This window comes from Rhinolophus hipposideros (genome assembly GCF_964194185.1).
Source record: "Rhinolophus hipposideros genome assembly, chromosome: 17".
Taxonomy (NCBI): domain Eukaryota; kingdom Metazoa; phylum Chordata; class Mammalia; order Chiroptera; family Rhinolophidae; genus Rhinolophus; species Rhinolophus hipposideros.
In genome coordinates this window covers 6,783,230-6,802,905 of record NC_138063.1, presented here as the reverse complement: position 1 = coordinate 6,802,905, position 19,676 = coordinate 6,783,230, and the positions used below count along the sequence as shown (strand labels likewise).

Below are 19,676 nucleotides of genomic sequence, written 5' to 3'. Positions count from 1 at the left end.
CCTCAGAATGTGACAGTGTTTGGAGATAAGGTCTTTGCTGAGGTAATTAAGATGACGTTACTAGCATGAACACTAATCCAGTATGACTGGTGTCCTTATAAGAACAGGAAGATTTGGACAAAAGTACAGACAGAAGGAAGATGATTTGAAGACACAGAAAACGTGGCCATCTATAAGCCAGGGAGAGAGGCCTGGAAGAGATCCTTTCCTCATGGTCTCGGAGGGAACCAACCCAGCTGACACCTCGATGTCAGACTTCTGCCTCCAGGACTGGGAGAAAACACATTTCTGTTGTTTAAGACCCCCAGTCTGTGTTACTTTCTTATGGCAGCCCCAGCAGACTAATACAAGTGCTAACCCACATTTCAGTCCAAATGGCAGTTTCCTAACAGTCATGATTAATGCCTGGACCCTGGTTTGGGACAGTATCCACTTAAAAGACAAAAACAGATATGCATGCAAGAATAATAAGGTGTGGGGAAGTTAAGTAACCGTCAAGGGTAAATATAGATGTGGAAACACAGAGAGAAACCATTTAATGACAAAACCACGTTATGGACCTTTTCTGTTCATGTAGCTATAAATTCCCTAGAAACTTCAGGAGACTATTGCTATCTTCATTAAAAAAGAGTTAGTTGCTGCATACATCAATAGGACTCTAGCCCATGCCATTTTGAAACACAAAGCTCAACACACTGTAACTAAAATTAAATGGCACACACACACACACACACACACACACACACACACACACTCGTAATTGCCCTTAAATCTATTATTCATTCCAGAAGTTTTCAGTTGAGATTGGAGTGAGTCAACCAACGTTTATAATAGAATGCACTAGAGCTGTGTGCCTTTCCCCAGTAGAAGAGCATATATTAGGAAAAAGCAATTGTCTGATGATGTGTGGGACACGAGCAGATCTATTTGTATTCTGCCCTTTGAAAATAGTCCTTGTATATACATATTTTTGTATTATACAACTCAAGGGCTGGTGATTACTTCTTTAAAGGAACTGCTAACCATTTCAGGAAATTGTTGAATATCTGAAAATGATTTCAGAGTGTGAAAACATTTTATACACTTTGCAAATCAAATGCATTCACCTGGAAGGGACCAGCTTATTTTGCATGTTTTTAATACTTAAGAGTTAGACAGTTTAATCTTTGGTTTCTTGGAGATGGTACAGGTGCAATTACATTGATACACCTCAGTAAGTGTCCTCCCTTAAGTTAATGTGAGTTTTCAAGTTTGCCTCATGACATTTTCTGCTGATGGCAAAATAGTAAGAAAATGAATGGGTCTTTTCCCACGTTTTTTTTTTTTTTTTCCCCTGCTTTCAGTCACACCTAGAGTTAATGGACATAAAAAGTTCACTCGGAATTGATCCAAAAAGGAAAAAAAGTGGGAACAGTAAAACTGCAAGCAATAATCTCTAACAAATTTGGGCTTGAAGCCAGTTTTAGAGTAATGTCCTAATTAGTTCATTTTGCTGACAAGGGAAAACGGACAGGCACACATAGTTCTACTGCTTCTGGAGAGCAGCACCTGGTAACCTAGTGGACCTCATCAAATCCTGAGATAGGACCTTGGGTCTGGACCATACTAATCTATACGTTACATTAGTTAAAAATGCACAGTTCTAGTGGGTATTTGAGAAATCCCTGTACCTGCCCCTCATTTTGCTGTGAACCTAAAATTGCTATAAAAAGTTGTCTTAATAAATTGTATTTTTAAATACGCAGTTCTACTTTACAAGAGACACTGTTAAGATTGAAAGTAAATGTCATAGACTGGGAGAAAATATTTGCAAAACACATATATCATAAAGGACTGGTATCTAAAATACACACAAAAACATTTTTTAATTCAACAATAAGAAAACAAGCAACCCGATTTTAAAATGAACAAAATATTTGAACAGATACCTCACCAAAGGAAATACACAGATGGCAAATAAGCATATTGAAAGATGTCCGATACCGTATGTTATTAGGAAATTATAAAATAAAACAATCATGAAATGCCACAACACATCTTTTAGAATGGCTACAATCCAAAACATTGACACCAAATGCTGGTGAGGATGTGGAGCAACAGGAACACTCACTCATTGATGGTGGGAATGCAACATGGTGCAGCCACTTTGGAAGAGTTTGATAGTTTCTTGCAGAACTAAATATGTTCTTATCATGATCTAGCACTTGTGCTTCTTGATATTTACCCAAATTGTTTCAAAACTTATGTCCACACAAAAACTGCAGCAACTTTATTTTTACAGCAACTTTATTTGTAATTGCCACAATTTGAAAGCAACTTCAAGTGAATGGATAAGCAAGTCTTTGTCATCTAGACAATTGGATATTATTCAGCAATAAAAAGAAATGAAAAGAACATGGAGGGGCCCTAAATTGCTACGTGAAAGAAGCCAATCTGAAAAGACTACTACATACTGTATAATTCCAACTATATGACATTCTGGGAAAGGTAAATCTACGGAGATTGTAAAAAAACATTAAAAATAAAAAAATCAGTGGTTGCCAAGGCTTCAGGGAAAGAGAGGGAGGAATGAATAGGTTGATCAAAGGATTTTTAGGGCAGTGAAACTACTCCGCATGGTTCAGCAATGGTGGTTACATATTATTATACCTTAGTCAAAACCCATACAGTGCACAACACAGAGTGCACCCGAATGTAAACAGTGGACATAATAATGTATCAATATTGGCTTATTAATTGTCATAAACATGCTACACTCACACAAGATGTTAATAATGGGGAAAAGTTGATTGGGGTGGTGGTAGAGAAGAGTTATATACAGACTCTTCACTTCTGTTCAATTTTTCTGTAAATCTAAAACGCCAAAAGTATATTGAAATTTAAAAAACTACACAGGATTATATATATAATCTGAAATATAGTAAATACTGTTAAGTCCCCCCACTTACCATTAAGAGGTAAAACAAAATGATACGAAAGCAGCAGGCAAATGGATTAGAAAACAAGAGTGAGAAGGAATCACTGAGTAGGTGGCATAGAAACTGGACAAAGTGTTTAAACAAATTAGTTACAAAGGGTTAGATAATTTCAAGGACTAAGACGGAAAAGGTTAATGGGATAAACTTTATTTAGTGACTATGTAATTCTTTAAATCCATGAGTGCATTTATATCTTTGTTTATAATTGTGGACTATATTTTTTATTATTAATGTTATTTTTTGATTCAGTTTGGGGATTAGCGATATGCTGAGAAAATCTCTACCTTTTTCTATCATCTGGAAGACTAACTAACATTGGAAATTAACCTTATTTGAAAAGTTTGATAGAACTTTCCCTTTAAGTTAGCTGAGCCAATATCCACAATTACAGATCAAACTAGAATACTTCTTAACTAGCTTCTATCATTTTTGACCCCTAAGCTTGACATACTTTATCCTATTTGTGATACTTTGTATTTTTTCAGAAATTATCCATTTGATCTAAATATAGGTAATTCCAAATATATCAGTATAATACTCAAGATACAATTCTCTATTTTTTTCAAATAGCCATATATTTAATTTAATATATTTCTCTTTCCAAGATCATTAGAAGAATCAAAAAGAACAATTAAGCAAAAATCTGCCATGAAAGGAAAAATATTAAACAAGAAAATGTAACAAATAGAGAATATCAAGTAAATACCAATAAGACTAATGGTGATCGTCACTAACGTAATAAATGTAAAAGCATCAAATTAGCACATCAAGTAACATAGATTATCAAACAGGGTTAAAATATTCACTTACATTCTCTTTACAAGTGATGCATGAAATTGGGACATAATTATTGATATATTGAAATATAAAAATATCCTGAGTTTTAACTAATAATTTCTGTACAATAGCAGAGATTTATTTTTAGGGGAAACAAACTTAGGATCATTTACTAGTTTGATCACAGAATAAATATGCTGTGTGTATATAAGGTATGTCAGCAGGAGGTGAGTTGGAAAAGGCTATTCCGTGCCTAACGTCCTTTTCATCAAATCTGCAGAATTATGGTAATATGCAAATGTGACTGTTGCAGAATGCTGATCGCATGTAAATGTTGAAACCTTGCTCCTACCTGGTCTCTTTCCCTAAACCTTATCAGTGAGCTTCCATCCCTCAGACCGATGGCAATGACTCAGGACCAGTGGTCATTTACCCTCTTCTGGATGCTTGCTCTGTAGTCTGCGTGTGGCCCCTCAACTCCATATGTTGAAATCCTAAAGCTCCATGTAACGGTATTAGGAGGTGGGGCCTTTGGGAGGTGGTTAGGTCATGAGGGTGGAGACACTGTAAATGGGACCGTGTTTCCGGAAAACAAGACCTAGCCGGACCATCAGCTCTAATGCGTTTTTTGGAGCAAAAATTAATAGAAGACCCGGTATTATATTATATTATACCAGGTCTTATATTAAAATAATTATTATTTATATTAACTTTTATAATTATATTAATTTTTATATTAATTTTTGCTCCAAAAGATGTATTAGAGCTGATGGTCCAGCTAGGGCTTATTTTCAGGGAAACACGGGACTAGTGTCCTTCTAAAAGAGGCTCTGGAAAAATGTCCAGCCATAGCCAGGTTCCTCAAGAGCGTCAACCTTGTGAGGACACAGCGAGAGGGGCACTCAATCATGCTGACACTCTGGGCTCAGACTTCCAGCCTCCAGACCTGAGAGCTAGAAACTTCTGTCTATAAACCACTCAGTCTGGGATTTTGGCATAGCAGCTGAAAAGGACTGACAGGTGGCAATACAATGGGGGAGCAAAGGGCTGGGGGACAGAAGGAGAGGCTATGCTACTACATCAGGACCAAAAGCCTGCAGTCTGTTGGCCTTCCCCCACCCCCTCCCACTGGCTGCACCATCCTCACCCCCACAAAAGGTCACAGAGGCTGCCTGTCCCACCGTCATGGACAGCCTCCAGGCTGCTTCCTGGTGACCTTTTCTCTCACAGTAGCCCCTTGATTTTCATTTTAGCAGTTTTCACTTAGCTGACCATGAGGTAAGGAGAAGGCAGCACAGCATGGGGTTTGTGCCCGAATCTGCCCCTCCAGAGATGGCCCCATTTTTTTTTGTTCACTTTCAATTTAAATCATTTGGGCAATGCAATAGTTCTAAAATGTGATCCACATGACTCACTGTTCTTTACTCCCCGTGCTACCCCGAATCTTTTCAGTTTTAAGCATGATACTCAATTTGAAGCAGCAGTGGTTCCCCAATTTTCATTGTGGAGGGAGTGAGGGGCCGTTTCTGGTTGGGAAGGATGGGGCGAGCAGCTGGGGCAGCTCAGGAATTTATCTGGACTCTGTGGTCATCGTGTAGATCTGTCGATGAAGCTGAGAGCCAGATCCAGCTATAAATTTCCTGCTTGTTGGGTTCTCAACACCCTCTCTCATGGTGTTTCCTTTTGGTTCTTTTCCAAAAATGCAGTGAACAATATAAAAACTTTTATCTGTCAAACCGCGAAGATGCTATCATCCTTCCCCATTCGTTTGTTTGTATTGTTTTTAATGCTTGCACGGAGTAAGTGAGAGTACAGTCTTGTCAAACGGAAGAGAGGAGTTGCCTTTAAAAGACAATGAAGTATAATTGACATATAACACTGTATAAGTTAAAGGCCGACAACTTGTTGACTTGATATGTTTATATGTGGAATACGAATACCTCCATAGCGCTAGCAGACACCACTAGAACATAGCACAGTTACTCCTTTTTTTGTAGTAGGAAAAATTTAGATCTCGTCTATTAGCAACTCTCAAGTTCTTAATACAGTATTATCGTCTGTGTCGTCACTGTGTTGTGCACTAACTCTCCAGAGCATATTTCTCTACCAGTTCCAAGTTCACACCCATGACTATCTCCCCGATTCTCCCACCTTCCAATCCCTGGTCACCACCATTCTATTCTCTGTTTTTATATGTTCAGATCTTTCAGATCGCACATGTAAGTAATATCAGGAATTGTCTTCCTTAACTGCTTTTGATGTTACCCATTTGGTTCTCAGTAGAAAGCCCTGAGCTGGTTGGAGAGCTGGGGAAGAACGGTGAAGGAGGGCCACCGCTGGTTTGCTCATGCATAATGAATTCATAACCTTAAACAGAGCTTGTCATCCATAGGTCAGCACACCAGGCGTTAATATCCTTCCATTGATTCTGCCTACTCTTTCCAGAGGATCTGAGCAGAGCTACCATTTTATTTAAGAAATATAGCTCAGCATGGCTTGGAGATAATAAACTTCACTGGGGAGCCCAGGGAGTTGATTTGTCCCTGGAAACCTGCTCTTTCAAAGTCTTGCCATGTTTTAAAATGGAGAGTCACAGAGTTGGTACTTTTTCCTTCAGATAAAATCTTTCTCTAAATAACCACCCGATAATATGTGGTTAGAATTGACTGACAGGATATAATGAGAACGTGTGTGTACTCAACCACTGGACTTTTTTTTTTTTTTTTTTTTTGTCTTACGGAAGGAATATAAAACTAAATAATTCATGTCACAGTACTGACTCCCACACTATTGATTATAATCGTCATCATGATCTCGCTGCCCCTCCGGCCATCCCCACAGGTTATTACTTACAGATTGTGGTATTATTTGCTGCCATGATTCCACTTTTAAAAATAAGTGTAAACAACAGGAGGGAATTTTTAGCACACCAGAGAGTTCCTTTCCTCTTGAAAACAACATAAGCTACAACTCTGGTTTTTAATTAATCAGATGCCAAGAGCTGATCCTAAAATTTCAAGTAGTATCAAAATGAGTGGTAAATAGTAAGACTGAAATAATTACACAGAGCAAGGGGGAAAGTTATTAGACTGAATTTCTTTAAGATTGAAGACCAATGACAAAGTAATCAAATATTGATTATTTTCATTGACAAAAAGTAAAATTAAATAATATATTTATTAATTGGACTGTAAGATAACAACAATCTGTTTTACAATAAAATCAGGATCATGGATATATAGAGATATGAAATAGAGCAAGCTATAAAAATTACTTATCATTTATTAGCAATTAGGAGATTATACTTAAAGATTGAGATGTTACCTTGAAGAGTTTTGTTTTCCTCTTCAGAAGGGTGAGGAAATTCTATTTATCCTATTTAAATAGGCAGGTTAATCACAAACTGTGCAACATGCCAGCAGACCAATCTGCAGAGGGGTTACGGGGAAATAACACTATTATGTCACACAGCAAAAAAGATCCTCTGTGCTCTGTACAAAAGGGGTACTGGGGACCCTTCCTACTTAAAAGAAAAAAAAAAGTTTAGTTTTAATAAGCTGTTTGACTCTAAGTCAAACAAGCAACAGAATATTAACACTTTATAAGTCCAGATTTTCTTGGAGCTGGGTCCACAGTTCGTAAATGTAAGCATCTCACAATTTATTCTAATCTTTGTGACAAACATTTTCTCCCCCTCAAAATTATCCATAAGGTACGATTTCAGCAATGTCAACTACAGGTGGGTTAAAGAAGAGTGCTGAAACAGGACCCTGACAACAACAAGCCCAAAGGAGTTCTTGAGCCCCCGTCCATGCTCCCGGAGCGTGGGCAGAGGTGTAGGTTGTACTGGCGTCTGGTGTCTGTACTTCCACAGCTGAAGATGCACTTTACAGTCTTAGGTACCTTCCACTGTAATTTTCCCACATACGTGTCTCCCAGCTCAAGAATGAGAGGGACCCCTAATGTCTACATTTTTATTTTTATTTTAGTTTCCAGACATAGCATTTAGTGTACAGTGGACAAGGAATACGGAGTAGTTGAACTGAATTCTGTTCAAACAACCCACTTATTCATAGTATAGGTTTTAAATAACTGGAATTATCTATTTTTTTTCTGTGCATTATCATAGGCATAGCCAGAAAACACACCCACATCCACTCTTTGTAGCACTCTGAATTTAAGTATCTAGCCAAGTTTGGTCTCTTTTATAGAATGAAATCCATTTTCTATGGCTTCACAGGTTACTCTCACCTCCCAGCCCAATAATTTAGCATTCCTAAAGCACTTTGGGTTTGCTAAGTGCTTTACAATCTTTATTCTCTGCACTGTCATGATCATATTTTGGTTGAGGAACCGTATTTAAATGGACTTTCTTACCTCTTGGTTGCTTCTACACATCACTAAGGAGGAGAAAGAAGGGATGGGGTGGGGTGTCCTTGTACAATATAATTTGAGAGTTTTATTCAGAGTATTAATATTTCAACCAAGAGGAAAACTTCGGAATAAATAGTCTAATGTGGAGTAAATCACCCTCCCTTTCCTATAATTTACACTTACTGTTATTCAAGTGAAACTGCTGAGCCTTCTGCAGGGCACCCAACTTTCTAAAGCCAACTTTCTGCTGAAACAGAATGGTCAGTAAATCACTGACCTGCTGATGATTTTTCAGGTTCTATGACGTTTTTGTCTTCTTTTATATCACTCATGGACTCTGGGTCCCTTGAGATAATCATATTTCAACTTCAGCTAAAGAAAGGATAAAAACCTGGGTATAGTGAGTGTACGTTTAGATGTTTCTGGGCTTTCAATACAGTATACTGTTTCAGAAATACATCAGCTATGAATCATGTTACCTTTAGCATTTTTCAGCATCATTTGCTTACATATACCCAGATTATATATCAATATATCTCAGGAATTCAGAAGCAGTAAAAGGCACAATATTACATGTCGAAACTACAAATCAACAAGCAGTATCGATTGTTGTTTGTACAATACAGTATTATTCACCATTACACTCAACATAAACCCTTCAGACTGTGCACACTAACTCACTTAACACCTGCCACACATCAATTCGTCACCTGCCTTAATTCTAGGATCTCGGATTTCTTTCCCTTTCATCAATGCTCACGTACAGCTCAACAATCATTTTGTAACCTTCACTTCAAGAACCTACCCCAACTATTGTAATCCACAGATTGCTTCAGGAGTATGCAATGAAAAAGCAGTTTGAGTCCTGGTGCAAGGGTTTTCCACTCCTGTGACACGTCACATCCTTCCTTTCACTTAGCCTAAATGCCTTGTTTGTAAAAGCGGATGATCAGTATCCCTATTTCTCAAGTATACAATTATTTTAAGATAAAGTAATTAAAGTAATTATCAAAAGTATAATATGCACATTGTTTTCAAATTTCCACAGGGTACTATTACACTTGGTCTACGCATATCATCTAGCAGTTGAATAGCACACAGTTTCCTATTTGTCTTACCTCCTGGAAGAGATACAAGCTTTGGGAAGCTGAACAATATGCACAGTAGTTTTATTGTGTTCTGCACAGCATGGTCATAGACCCGACCCAGTAAAATCTGCTTATAGATGGATGGGTTCCCTCTCTTATTCATTCCACTAGATGACTAAATAGATTAACAAATGAATTCAACTTGATGGATCTCACTTGACATTTCATTACCTCCTTTCTTCCAAAGTGATTAAGGCATTTGTTAAGAGTTTCTTTCTGGAACAATAGATTGGAGGAGTAAATAAACAAAACAGGCATACTCTTTTGTGATGGGAATGAAACCCTGTTGTAGGATAAAGTAGTGATAACACTGTTGAAGAGAAGATTGCATACACTGAGTAAAAACAAAAGTAGGAGTCAGCAGAGGAAAGGAAACAGAGGAATTTCAAAACGGTCTGCCTAGGACAACTCCAAGTCCTTGCTACACTGAGACCAATTGGGAAGCTGTGGGAAAGCCATGAGTTTAGGTGACCATCACATTCTGGCTTTGTGATCTTACACAGCTGGGTTAAACTCTGATTACAAGTTTCTTAATCTGTAAAACAAGGCATAATAACACCTGGTTCATAAGAGTAGGGTATTGTTTTCAGCAATTGTTAATTTTATCAAAAAGCAAGCTCTCTTATAGGTTCCTTAACTTTGGTGAATTTCTTCCAACACATTAGTCTTCGGAGGAGTGAACTAGAATGACCAAATCTGAGCAGGAAATTAATACAATTATCAGATACTCAGGGTCTTGATTTTTCTTCATGATTATCTGAAAGAGGAGATGATTTATGAATCAGACTGGATTTTTTTCTTTTTAATTAGTCATACTCTTATATATACTAAGTGACAGTAAGTCAGACAATATTTAAATATTTTACTGAAAATTGTAATCAAGTGTAATTATTTACCAAATTGAATGAAAAAGGTGAAACTTCAACCTATACTCATGACTTTTAAACATGTTTGTTCATTATTAATAGAAGGAAACTTTTTAATGTTTCCCTGAACCAGTTTTGTTCAAACCTTTCCTGTGCGTCTATGATATGAAGCTTTTCACTGCACATAAAGCCATTCTGCATCTATGTTATTTGAGATATAATACTTCCCAAAATCCATGTATATTGCTGTTGTAATACATTTTACTTAAAGCCACAAATGTGTATTTCCAGCATATTTGGTATTAAACAAAGCTGTGGGTTTCAAGAGTATCATACTGAAACAAGAATTTAGTATAACGATTATTTTTTCCACCAACACTTATTCTGAAACTTTTCAAACCTACATAAAAGTTGCAAGAATAGTACAATTGATGATTCTATTGAAGGGTACATAATGCCTACCTGTCCTCTACTTTGAATTTCCAGCTGATCACATTCAGTCTTATTTACTTTACCAATTTGACCCTCTAAATCTATACAATAAGAAGTCTTTATGGTATGTTTTTCTTTAAAAAAAAAAAACTGGAACACATAAAACTGATTAAAAGCAGAATGATCGGGGACAAACCCGTGGTACCTTCCTTTCCCTTTCTAATGGGCATCACTCCACTGGAGACTGGGAATTTCGGTTCTCCTCATTTTCTTCTTATTATTCTACAATCTGAAGTTATACAATCCAGTTTCCTAGGGAAGAAACTGCTTTTGATCACAAACGTCCAATGATCTAGAAACAAACTCCACCTGATTACTACAAGATGGTGGAGCAGAAACATCCCCCTGCAGAACTTTGGATATTCCTGGGCTTTTTAACTTCCATTATCTTGGTACACATTTTATACTCGGGACCCGTTACTGGTCCCATAAAATCGTGTTTTACATTAGATAGTGTAGAAGAAAGAACCAAAACTGTGGATGTACTTTTGTATTTTACGTTTCATTTTCTACACAAATAACTCATAAGGATGAAGCTGGAAGCTGGAAGCTGGAAACTTGGCGGCTCCCGCCTCCCTGGAGCTCCCCCATCATGCCTGTCCCAACAGCAAATGCTGATTTCCATCACCAAGCCACTGATCATCTCTGGAGGAAGGATGGTAGAACGAGAAGAGAGGCAAATCATCCCAGCTGGACATAACCTACTTTCTTGTTTACAAGAATAAAAACCACTTTTTTGAAGCCGAGGCCAAGGGGTCAGGATGGGGCTATTGAAGCATATCATGTTCTTGTACCGTATTTGACCTCTGAAGGCTCACAGGGAAATCACAAAAAATCCAACTTCTCTCAAAGGCAACGGCACTTTTACTCCTCCTAATCATCAATTAAACCATCGATTCACAAGCTGAAGTCCACATCAGAATCAACTGGGGAAGGTTGTTTTCTCTGTTTTGGCTTCAAGCAGAAGTTCAACCAACATAAACCAGATTTTCTAGGGTTTATGTATATTTTTATAAATTATCTAAGGTGATCGAGACACTTGTAAATTCTGATAAGCACCGCTGCTTCAGAATCCATGACTATAAATATACCAATTTTCACAAGAAAGGCTGACAAGTTCAGATTGGCATTTGCCGAAGAGCTAGTAATTTATTTTTCCATAGAATTTGAGGGATGGAGAATATTTGTTTACCTAAAAGTTTCCAGAGTTCTTGACCTCTACTCTTATTTTCAATGACTATATGGATTTTAAGATTTTAGATCTTATGCTAAACAGGATAAAAAGATTCCATATTACAACAAAATATTTCCAAAGTTTTTGACTCTTTTGTTACTTACCTTTCTTATTGCTTAATCATTAAGCATTTACTTTTAGAGCATGCATTTAAAATCTTTAATTAAAATGTATGCTTTTGAATTTTTAACAATCAGAAAACTTCACCTCTTAACACGGTAGTGATAAGCATGTCATTGTATAAATATGATATATCCAGTTACTCAATCATTTATTCTACATTTATCAAATGCATGCTTCATGCCAAGGATGTTTTAGGAACTGGGAATACAGCCTTGAAAGAAAAGTCTCCGACCCTCAGAGCTTACATTTAGTGTGTATTTGAAGGGAGAAGCAGACAGTAAACAATACATGATTTTATAAAAAAGTGCTTATAAAAAATAAAGCACCAGAAAAGGGGTTCGGGAGAGCAGGTGGCAAGGCGTAATTTATATAGAATGATTAATAAAGGTGTGTGTGAGGAGGCGACCTAAAGTATGGAGAGAGCGGGCTTTCCACACACATTCCCCTTTCTAAACCCATATTACAACTGAACCTACCTTATCGATGCAGTTCCCAGATGCCCTTTAGAGACATACGAAACTTTGAAGAAAAAGTTTATTACTTATAGGGCTTGGAACCTACAAGGCGTGCCAGGGGCACACAGCAAGTTCATGGGTAGAGAGCTTGGGTGGGCCTGGGGTTCTACTTTTAATGGGATCCAGAGAGGGGGCCTAGGGTTTCACGGGCTCACTCTTTATTGGTGCATTGAGAACATAAGCACAGGAATTTAAAGCACGGGAAGCTAAAGACACAAGTGGCCCAAATGGTCAGTTATTGAAATCAACTGAGCTCTCTCAAACGAAGGAACCCCTGTGGGGGGAGAAGCCCTGGCTCCTTACCTAGCCCTGTGGCTGGCACTGCGTTTACTTGCGATAGTCTTTCTTGAAGTGGATGCCTTTTTGAAATGGAAGCATCTTTGAAGTGTACTCCTCAGCAATCAAAGCTTAAGTCAGACACTTGCATTACGAAAATCAAAGCCAACAGTCAGGGCTCGCACACAACTGCTCACTTGTTTTTGGTGATGATGGCGCAAACACTGAGCTGGCAGGCCTATAAAAGTACAGCCAGACAATTCCAGGAGCAGGCTAGACACCGCCCTCTCCCACCTCCCCCTATCCCCTGGTCCCCCCTCGGTCTCCGGAAATGCACCCTATGATGTTCGCGCAGGGACAGAATCACCTGAAGACACCATTTGTCAGAACAGATCCCCATGGTTAAGGGCGCTGACTGCAAAGAGGAGATACAGGAATTGAACACAGATTAGTTACAGATTGCTTTTGTGTGTGTAACCGCAAAATATGAACTGTCACTGGATAACCCATTAAAATCTAATCATTTGTTGTATTTTTGACTGGATTCTATACTGGGTATAGAACATCTAGTGATAGCATCACACATACGTTCAGAAACCAGTGTATCAAACGGGCTTTGATGGAAGAAAACCATTGTTACATAAATCCATAAGTAACCATAGTGATGAAGACAGTGACGCTTTTATGTGAAAAATTGGGAAGAGTAAAAAAAAAAAATTTCTGTATCTCCTACATTTCAATTTCACTTAACTGCTTCATCCACCCAACTAAAATTTAACATATCAAAGCTGGCGAAAGTGTTGTTTGGACTTTTTTGTTGGAAAGGGGACTGTTATAAACATGGGCGGAGGGTAGCTTTAATGCTTCCATTCACCACCTCACAGAATTTTGGTCTCCGAAGGAAATTTAATACCAATGGGCTGTCGGCTTACATTTAACCAGTTCCAACGTCTGAACCTCCCAGGACACCCATTCTACCTCTGGAGATTCTCTTACCTTGAACTGTGTTGCATTTCTGTTATCCACTCACACGACTGGCACAGGTGCAGACATGCTGAGTAAATCTGACTCCTCCATATATTAGGTTGGTGAAAAAGTAATTTCGGTTTAAAAGGTTAAAAATAATTGCAAAAACTGCAATTACTGTCGCACCAACCTAATATTTGAAGAAAGTTGATGTGTTCTCTGTTGCCCCAGTCTTTTACCCTGAGTCCCAAAGATCCCAAAGATGTAATAGAAACCATTTTATGTCGAACAACAGATTCTATGAGAAAGGAAAAGATGAAAAACAGAAAAGTAGAAGACTTGCAATTGAGTATTTTAAGTAAAAACTGAATGTCAGTTACAGTAGCTCAGAAAGTCCATGAGGACCAAGGCTATGACTGCCTTTTACGGCTGTACCCTCTGAGGTACAAAGAAGACATTTAATATACACTTATTGTAAAAATAAACAGCAAGAAAGTAATTGCCGGTTTTCCACTAGTTGTTTAAAACACCTTTCAGTTTACACAAATGGGTTTAGAGAAAAGTTGAGGACTTATGTTATCAGGAAGGGTCCTTGGAAAATCAAATAATTTCCTATGTATATTCAATATCCACTGATATTCTAAATGTGAGTCTCAATCACATTTATATCTATCTAAGCGATTCACACACAACACGAATAATCCTACTGGATACTTCTGAAGTATATCCCCTTAAGCTTATTCATTTTCAATAAAAGTACAAAATGCTAACGATTTTCAGAGATGTTAATCAAACTAAATATTTGTAAGTGTAATTTTAATGTTAAAGAAATAACTTTTTCACTTCTAGCCAAAACATTAGAACTAAAATGATAGAGGCCAAGCAAATGTAAACATATTAGGATTTTACATTCTAAATGCCTTGGCTTCTTTGTGCTAAACAGTGATATAAATTGTAAATGAAGTGAGGAAAAATAATTAATTGGATAAATAAATATCAGTTAATTTTGGAGCTGTGACTAAGTGCCAGTCATGCTAAAATATGCATCATGAGCAACTCATTGAATCTTCCTAATTCAATGAAATGGGTGCCCTCGTCCTAATTATAAACACAGGAGCAGAGAAGTGAAGAGTCGTCCCAAGTTTACACAGGTGAGAGAGGAGCATGGACTAGGTCCACACACGCAGCGCAGGGCAGCCTCTCAGCCGGGGCAGGGGCCCCTGGCAAACTCCCGGGGAATCCAAACACAGCCGACCGCGCTTTGTCTCCCTTATGCTTTGTCTCCCTTATCGGAATAGGCGACTCTAACCAGCCAGTCTGGACACGTCCACAAGTTGGGTGGGACCAACGTTTGGGCTGTTACTCTTGTGCCAGAGCCATTCTCAATAAGAGAGATGCCCATAGTACAAAAATATGAAACATAAATTTAAAAATGAACATTTATGTCAAGTCGTGCTTTTTTTATCATCTACTCTCACCCTTTGATGTTATTTTTAAAGGGACAATTGTGAGGCTTGAGAGTCCCCTTTCACAGTGGGACAGTGAAAGTGAAGAGTGGTTGTGCTGTGTCCACGTTCACAATTTAGCAGTTGCTCAAGGACTCAAATCCAATTGTTCTAACTTTCAACTCTGTAATTCATTTTTTAAAATGATCAGGTTTTACAAATACAAAATATATCAAACCTATAAATCTCGTTTCTTTATATGTAATATAAAGGGAGAAGATTAGAATGAATGTTTCAAGTCTATGTAAACTCTAAAATTCTGATTCTATAATTCTGAACAATAAAATTGTTTGTACTGTCAGTCCAAATAAAATTGTGGACAGTCAGTCTTAGCTGTCCTCTTTGCTTGTAGAGAATTATTCATGTCACAAAAACCCAAAGGATAAATAGTAAAAATAAACAATTACATGTTTTCAATTAATTTATTTTAGAAAAACAGGTTTACAATTGGTGCCTTAAGGCAGGTATCAGGTTTCAACTACTAATACAGACTTTCAAAAAACCTTCATAGATTAGTCCAAAGTAGAAAATTATTGTTTGCCCACTCTTGGACTCAGACACAATCAGAAAAAAAATAGGTATTTATAAAAATAAAATGGCAAACCTAACCCCATCAATTAACCGATAGCCTTAACATCCCCGTTTTATTTGAACAATTTTTGCGTAATAAGAATAGCTGAGTGATTTTTTCCTGCCCTACCTCCCTATTATATTGAAGCAATAAAATATTTAAATCACTTTTTGTAAAACCCAAACCAAAAAAAGCCCTGAAATAGAACACAAGAAACAACAAAAATCCACTAAACAAAACAACAACATAGCTAATCGGTTAACTACTCATACAGACCCTTCCTTCAACCTCTAGATATTTGGCTTTTAATGTTACTTCTAAATCAGACACCAGGAAACACTATGTGTGAAAAAGAAAATGAAAAGTCCAGGTCTAATTCTCCTCAAATATGTCTCAGAAGGCAGTAGCTAGAGAAATACTAAAGTATACAATGAAATGAAGAGGACTGAAAGTAACAATGGGGCACACAGCTTAAGGATAAGCACTGTCTCTTTCTGAAACATCTTTGAATATTGTCTGCACACCAGCTTCAGCAGCAGCAAGCACCTGGGATTTTGAATTTTAGATTTAGAAGTTGAACTTTATTGCAACTAAAAGTGAAGGCAAAAAACTCTAATAGACTGAAGGATATTTCTTCTTTTGATAGGTAATCAGAGTAAGATTTATCATTTAATTAGGATGGTCTCTGTTCTTCCACGAGATTCGTTCAGAAATCTACATTTATTTTGAATTATTACTTTTCTGGAAATGAAAGTAGCATTCTTAGTAATCTCTGATACCATGTTTCCCTGAAAATAAGACCTAGCTGGACAATCAGCTCTAATGCATCTTTTGGAGCAAAAACTAATGCAGGACCCGGTCTTATAGTAAAATAAGACCGGGTCTTATATTAGTTTTTGCTCCAAAAGATGCATTAGAGCTGATTGTCCAGCTAGGTCTTATTTTCAGGGAAACAGGGTATATCACACTAAAGGGAAAAACACACAATGAGCAAAAAATTTTTAATTTGTTGTGTGAAGACTCTGACACTATCCTAGAGACAAGTAAAAAAGGAAAATTTTAATACAAAAAGATCAAATTATTCACTTATAAACCATTTACACATTTTGTTTTTCCACTAGCTACACTTTGAAAACATAAATGGAATACGAGGCAACAGTATAGAGTTGTTAAAAAGGTAACAGAGACTAAGGCATTAGCTTATAGACAAAAAACAAGTCTCTGAAGATTGCTGGACTTGTGTTTGTTGATACATACTGAGCTCTTACTCTTTTTTGATTGTTCCCTGTTGAGGTCATTCATTTGTAGGTGATACTTGAGGAAAGGTAAAAAAAACATGCAGATGACGGACACCTAAGAGTGATTAATATGAAGAAAAGAGCAATGCCACTTTCTACAATTTCCTCCTGTCACTGGGAATGGCTAAGCTTTGACCTCCTTACTAGACAGAGACCCAAGTTCGCCATCCGTTCTTACCTTGGCTGTTCACGGCTTCACCACCGGGGACAGGGACAGTAATCTTCCAAAAGAATCCCTCACTACTCTTTGGAGAGGAATCCATTTTTTAAATCAACACCACTTATCTCCAATTTCCATTTAAGAACATTCCATTCTAATATTTCCTGAAATTCCCTGTGACTGCATATGTGCTTCATTATTAAAAATAATAACGAGGTGCCAAACATCAAGAACAAGTAATTATTATGTAGTAATAAAGTACATGGATACAATTAAACACATCACTAAGTCCTTAGTTCTTAGGATACAGAGTTTCAGTTTCGTTGTGATCAGCATGACATCAGAAACGACCAAACACTGCCCTTGGGGACCTAAACCCTAAACAACTTCAGTATCAGGACCATGAATTACAATTTTAAAGTGATTACAAACATTTCTAAATGTTTAATAATATACTTAATATTGGACAACTCAATCACTCCGTGAATAATCACCCAAACAGTCACTTAATAAAAATCCTAAACTTAGCTAAAACAAAGGCCTTGAAAATAATCTACAATAAACATACTAAACTGTTACTTTAAAAAAATACCAATGTTTTTACATTACTTGCAATAGAACGCCTACATTATTTCATTATGGAGAGAAGATGAGAGGTCACTGGATGATATGGCAGACAGAGTTGAGAGGATGGAGAAGGTAACTGGCTGACCTCTTAAATCAATAGACGTGAATTTTGTTGACAGGCTGATTATGTCACTCATCACTCATCAGGAACACAGACATGCCCATAAATCATGAAACAGACACATGTCAATATATTTTATATGTATATAGGTATCTGTGTATGCATGTACACAGACACACCCATACTGGGTAAGTTACCGTGACATAAACATATGATCTCTATTACTCTTTACAAAGCAGCAAGAGCTTCTTAACAAAGGAAATTTTTAGAAGAAATCCCAAAACAGAAAGAGAGAAAAAAAGTAGGCTGTTCAGGCTACAACAGGGTAGGAGTGACAGATCCTTTCCTCAGTGACAGCTGAGACAATGCTGAGAGCTTTCCCAGGCCTGCTTTGGAATCACTGCTCCAAGTAAACACAGTTTACGTTGCAAAGATTAAACACAACACTGCTTTTTTTGACATTCTACAGGCTAATAGGAAAATTTTACAATGCAACTAAGTATAAAGTTAAAAAGTAACAACATTTCCTCTCCTTTAAAAATAATAAAATAAAATCGCTATGCTATATAAAACCAAATTATTTTTAATCTCATAATCTTAAATTGACCTGTGGAAAAAGTTATTAGTCTTCTTCAAAGTGCCTGAATTTTAAAGACTTAATTTTGTCCATATAAATCTTATCCAACATGTAAGAGGAGAACGGATGGCAGGAGGTGGAGGTATTACTTTTCTCTATCACACATGAATCTTCTACCTGACTGACCAATTTAAATACTCTGCCCACAAATCTTAGTTCTGCAACCGACAATTCAGATAGAGAAACATGCAATAGAATCGGTCTGCTGTAACATCTAACGTATGAGGCAAACTTTGAGGGAGTGATGTGTGTTTGTTTTAGTTAGACATTTCCTCTCTTTGCTCCGAACATGTCTCTACTTACAGAGAGACTACTTTAATCCATGCGGTTTATATTAGCAAAATACAAACAGCATGTTCTCTTCTGTAAAGACCATGATTAAATGTCAATAAATAGACTCTGTAATAATCTGAAGTCCTATCAAATGTCCTGCACTGGTCAAGTCTCAGTCTGTCTTCTTCTCTAACACGTCTTTGGCTTCTTGCACAGCAGGCATGAGCGAGTCTCCAGTCCTTGGCTCCTGCTGTTCTCTGCTGCCTTCCGGGGCTTCCTGGCTTTCGATTTCACTTCTGGACATTTCGTATCGTTCCTCTATGTAACCTCCATCTGCGTCCGCTGTGTAGATGCCATAGCACATGATACTGATGACACCCAGTGGTAGACCAAAGAGAAAGCAGCCCATCAGTGGGGAGCTCTTGAATATAGACTGTGGAGAGAGAATCACAGCTCAGTTCCCCTCAAGTGTACCGCACGGAAAAAGCATGCCTGAATCCAAAACCACCAGCATGTCCTCCTTTGGCTGCCATCTCAGCTGCCTTTAGTTTTAATGAATCGATGTCAGTGTCTCTGCAGTTACCACGTTACAGATAACTGCAGGAAAGAGATTTTATGGATGTGCGTGTAACCAGCTGTTGGCAGCAGAAAAAGGCACTCTGTCACCTTTTCCACACGTTTCTTTGTCTCACACGAACCACAAAGGTCTCTGAGATGGCTGCGATGTGCCCAGCAGCCCTGGAGCTGTGTCCTGGGCAGTAGGAGTCTGACTGCTGAGAAGGCTGCTTATTTACC

General features: G+C 37.6%; 1 protein-coding gene and 1 pseudogene across 5 annotated transcripts in view; both read right to left on the bottom strand.

The window, feature by feature from the left end:
- LOC308509743 (RNA transcription, translation and transport factor protein-like) overlaps window positions 1-17,386 on the bottom strand; it is a 43,362-nt pseudogene extending 25,976 nt beyond the window's left edge. Inside the window, exons 1-2 of the transcript in view lie at window positions 17,302-17,386; window positions 13,989-14,047 (exon numbers count right to left, since the gene is read on the bottom strand). The product of the transcript in view is annotated as an RNA transcription, translation and transport factor protein-like (transcript). The remainder of the gene's footprint in view (window positions 1-13,988; window positions 14,048-17,301) is intronic.
- The window catches only part of TMX3 (thioredoxin related transmembrane protein 3), a 40,162-nt gene continuing 36,148 nt past the window's right edge, over window positions 15,663-19,676 (bottom strand). For 3 of the 4 annotated variants that reach the window (XM_081078266.1, XM_081078267.1, XM_081078265.1), the window contains one exon: window positions 15,663-19,314. In XM_081078266.1, coding sequence (XP_080934392.1) covers window positions 19,054-19,314 — 261 coding nt within the window. In that variant the 3' untranslated portion in view covers window positions 15,663-19,053. The remainder of the gene's footprint in view (window positions 19,315-19,676) is intronic. The other variant, XR_013995251.1, reaches the window with a different exon arrangement.